General features: G+C 39.9%; 1 protein-coding gene across 1 annotated transcript; it reads left to right on the forward strand.

The window, feature by feature from the left end:
• The first annotated feature begins 875 nt into the window (after positions 1 to 875).
• LOC309544335 (E3 SUMO-protein ligase ZBED1-like) lies at positions 876 to 2,416 on the forward strand. The gene is made up of 3 exons (XM_082243240.1): positions 876 to 1,698; positions 1,796 to 1,973; positions 2,162 to 2,416. The coding sequence occupies exons 1-3, from the start codon at positions 997 to 999 to the stop codon at positions 2,383 to 2,385; spliced, it is 1,104 nt and encodes a 367-aa protein (XP_082099366.1). The 5' UTR covers positions 876 to 996; the 3' UTR covers positions 2,386 to 2,416.
• The last annotated feature ends 1,932 nt before the right edge of the window (positions 2,417 to 4,348 follow it).

A 4,348-nucleotide genomic window follows, 5' to 3' on the forward strand; every position in this document is an offset into this window, starting at 1 on the left:
GTAATACTTCCCTCTCCCTATGGTGTTGGTGGATATCAGTTTCATTTCATTCTTATCATTGTCACTTCCTGCTTTGTGTGTCCCTCCACATTCGCTGGGGAGACGTTTCTTTGGGGAGCACTTTCACTGAGTCTTGGCGGTGGTGGGCCTATCCACGGTGGATGTCTTGGATGCATATGGGCGTTCCACACTTACATGCACTTTAAGTCTTCTTTATATATATGTATGTACATGTACAAATTTTTGTCATTGCTATATTGTACAGGCTAATCAAGGCATTTTATTTTTAATGTGTTTCTACTCCCCTGAAGAAGCAGTGTTTCAACGCCCGCGAAACATGTCGGGATTGGTTTGATGTTCCTCATTGGACCGAAATATCTGTATACCCTTTTGCCTTGTGTCCTATATGGCCTCACATATCCAGTTTTGTATATGTTAGACAAACATGAATATCACCATTTGTACTGCCTGTTTTGTTTTTAATATGAATCATCAATAAATATTTTATGTTTTTAATGTAATTCTTACCTTATTGGTCTACCCGGTACCCATAAAGTCCCACCAGCCCTCCCACAATTGTTCTGACCTTTTGGTCTTATCCACTCTCTCATCATTCCTTCTATTTCCCTCTTCCCGCTTCCTGGTTTTCCTCTTTTCTCCTTCTCCCTTCCCCCTTTTTTCCCTTCCCTGCCCCTCCCTTTCCATTCTCCCCTCCCCCCCCCCCTTCTCTCTTACCCGGGCACCTGCCTTTGCACCTTAGGCTTTAGCTGTGGGTAAACTTTGGGATATTTTCCCAGTATTTATAGTATACATTCTTGGGATGTGGTACCTTCTTACCCAGTTTAGTACAAACATACATCTTGCTTTCAAACTAGACAGCTTAGCGAATCACACACTGGCGTAAACATAGCCGAAGTCCTTAAATCTGCAGTCAAAGAGTGGGGGCTGGACAAGATTGGAACAAGGATCGATGTTGTTACTGACAACGCAAGCAACATGCGAGTAGCAGTAAAGGAAGCCGAACTGTCCCCTCACATAGGGTGCTTTGCGCACACACTAAACCTGGCCTCCCAAGCAGGTTTAAAGGTCAACGCAGTGAGCCGCCTCCTTGGTATAGTCAGACGTGTAGCAAGTTTTTTTCACCGCAGTTCTACAGCCACAGCCGTGCTGACCACCAAACAAAAACTACTCAATCTCCCTGTACATAAACTCATTATTGATGTAGTGACAAGATGGAATAGCTCTCTGGACATGGTGGAGCGCTACCTTGAACAGCAACAAGCTGTTGCTGCAGCCCTACTGAGTGATGAACTGAGACACAAGTCACGTGAAATTGACACTTTGGACACATCTGACACTGCAAATGCAGAGGATCTTGTGAAGATTCTTTTACCAATAAAAAAGGCCACAACTGTTCTCTGTGATGAGTTGCAACCAACAATATCTCTCATTTCACCACTAAAACAAATGATTCAAAACAGCATGGCCACAGATAATCATGAATCAAATGTCATTGCTCAGATGAAGGTAGCCATTCTGAAGGATCTTACTGACAGATACCAAGGAGAGGATGAAAAGTTCATGCAGGAGAGCAGTGCTTTGGATCCACGCTTTCGGACCTTGCAACATCTAGGCAGTGGAGAGAGAGAGGACGTCTTTGAAAGAATAAAGTTCAAAGCATCACAGATGCAACAACAGGTAAAAAATGTTAACGCTGTGCCATAGAGAAAATTGAGAGAAATACAATAAAATGTAACAAAGTGCTGATATAATGTCTTTATCATTTATGAACCAGGACCAAGATGTGCTGCCCAGAAGCCCACATCCAGCAGATCTGGACGACAGCAGCGTGAGCTATGTGCCTCCTCTTAAGAAGCATGCCCTTGAGGACCTCCTTGGCTCTTCTTTTAGCAGTAATCAAGTCACAGGTGGAATTCAGGCAGAAATTGACTCTTACTGCAAAGAAGCATTAGGCCCCTTTCAAACAACGTCAGTTGTCATCCGTTTTTCGTCAGTTGTCATCCGTTTTTCGTCAGTTGTTATCCGTCTTTCATCCGTTGTCATCCGTTTTTACATAGAGATGCATTGATGTCCGTTTTTCATCCATCAACGGATGGATGAAAAACGGACAAACGGACAGCATGTGTGAAAGGGGCCTTAGTTTCTCTGTCTGCTTGCCCTCTTAAGTGGTGGAGAGACAATGCAGGGCGGTATCCTATTCTGTCTTCATTAGCAAAGACCTACCTGTGTATACCCGCTACCTCAGTGCCCAGTGAAAGGGTATTTTCAACAGCAGGGGATATTGTAAATGCCCAGAGGTCTCTTCTTCTCCCTTGCAATGTAGATCTTTTGATTTTTCTAAAGAAAAACTTGAACATTAGCTAAAGTATAGTTCAGTGTTTTTCAGAAGGCTTTTTGCCAGACAGTTTAAGGATTTTTTTTACTGTTCTTTTTTTTTTTTTTTTTCTTGCAATGTAGATATTTTGATCTTTCTGATGAAAAAACGTGAACATAAGCTAAATGATAGGTCAGTGTTTTTTTTAAAGGCTTTTTGACTGACTATTTTATTTAAGTTTAAGTTATGTTCCTAAATACCAGTTGTAAAAGGCTGCCTTTATTTGCCTTGCACATTTAAACCTGACTTAACTTGATCTTTGTTTGCACTTAAAGGGAATTGCCTATTGTTTACAATTGTTCTAGCTGCTTCTTAACTTGAATATTGCACAGAAGAATCAGTTATGCAACCAAATATTACTATACAGAATATTGATGTTCCTGACTACAACTTGCACTTTAAAAGCACTATGTGTATGTGATCAGTGTTTTATGTTGTCATGGATCCATAAATACAACAATAAATTGCCTGTTGACTGGCAAAAGCAGAATAAATGTCGGTATTTTTTCGCTATTATCATCACAAACACTATCATGAGCTATTTAACAATACCGTGAGCTTTTCCACAATATCGCAATAAATATCGTACCGTGAGGTCAATATCGAAATTGTATAGTACCGTGAGATTTTGATATCGTTACATCCCTAATACTAATGCTCACAAATCCCTTGTTATCCCTACCAGCCGCGTATAACATTTTGCAACATTTTAGCAGACTGTCATATTACAAGATAAATAACTCGAAATCAATGATTCTAGACCTTGGGGTATCTCAAGACATTAGCCACACCTTACAAAATGTATGCCCCTTCCCATGGACAAAAGACAAAAAATCATACCTAGGAATATATCTCACACCTAATATATCCACATTGCTTCCCACAAACCTCTCCCCTCTAAAACAAAAAATAAACTCAGATTTAACCCGTATTGCCAAACTGGAAATTTCATGGGGAGCTAGAATAGCAGCCATAAAAATGTCTGTACTACGGCAGATTCTTTACCTCTTTCGTGCACTACCAATTTCATTTAACAAATCCCATCTAAAAACGCTCGAAGGTATTCTTAAAGAATTCCTTTGGACAAATAAAAAAGCACGTATAGCGTATGATGTACTAACTAAACATATATCTGGGAGACCAGCTCCTCCTAAATATTTATTGTCCTATCTATGGGCCACGCGCCTCGACCAGATCAAGCAGTGGTTCCCAAAAACTGAGATACCCCTGTGGTCCCTATTGGAGTCCAACTTAGTCCCTACTAAAGACCTACAACTTATGCTCATAGGAGATAGATGGATCTCCTGGAACCTTTTTCGAAACTACCACCGACCATTAAAACGTCATTAATTGCTTGGAGACAACTATCCAATAAACACCCCTTGACTAATATACGTTCAGACTATTCTATACCATTATCCTAGCTAGAATCAAAAATTTATAGGCTCAACATACGCCCCCTTATAAAATCCAATCTTACAAATCGATCTCAATTAACAAAGGTAAGCTCAAAAACATAGAAGACTTGTCTCAAGAATTTACCTTCCACCAGGAATTAATCCCACAATATCAAAGATTTTGATATTACTGGCCAAACACCCCCTTGTTGAACTTACCACAAATGCAAAATCTTGGCAACTATATATGTTTGACCAGGAATAAAGGAATTGAAGGAAAGGAATATCTTTTTTTTTTTTATAATATCCTAAGTAGTGAATTATCCTCCTGCAAAACCATACACGTGTCCAAATGGGAAGAAACTTTGAAAATGAAGTTTACTATACAACAATGGCAATATGCTCTCAGATCCATCTACAAATATTCTCATTGTACAAACCACTGGGAAATGACTGTGAAAATCACTAATAGATGGTAATTCACGCCTTATAGGCTTTCGAAAATGTCATCTAGTATTCCACCTCTGTGTTGGAGAGAATGTGGACAGATAGGCAC

This window comes from Pelophylax lessonae (genome assembly GCF_965119305.1).
Source record: "Pelophylax lessonae genome assembly, chromosome: 1".
Lineage (NCBI taxonomy): Eukaryota > Metazoa > Chordata > Amphibia > Anura > Ranidae > Pelophylax > Pelophylax lessonae.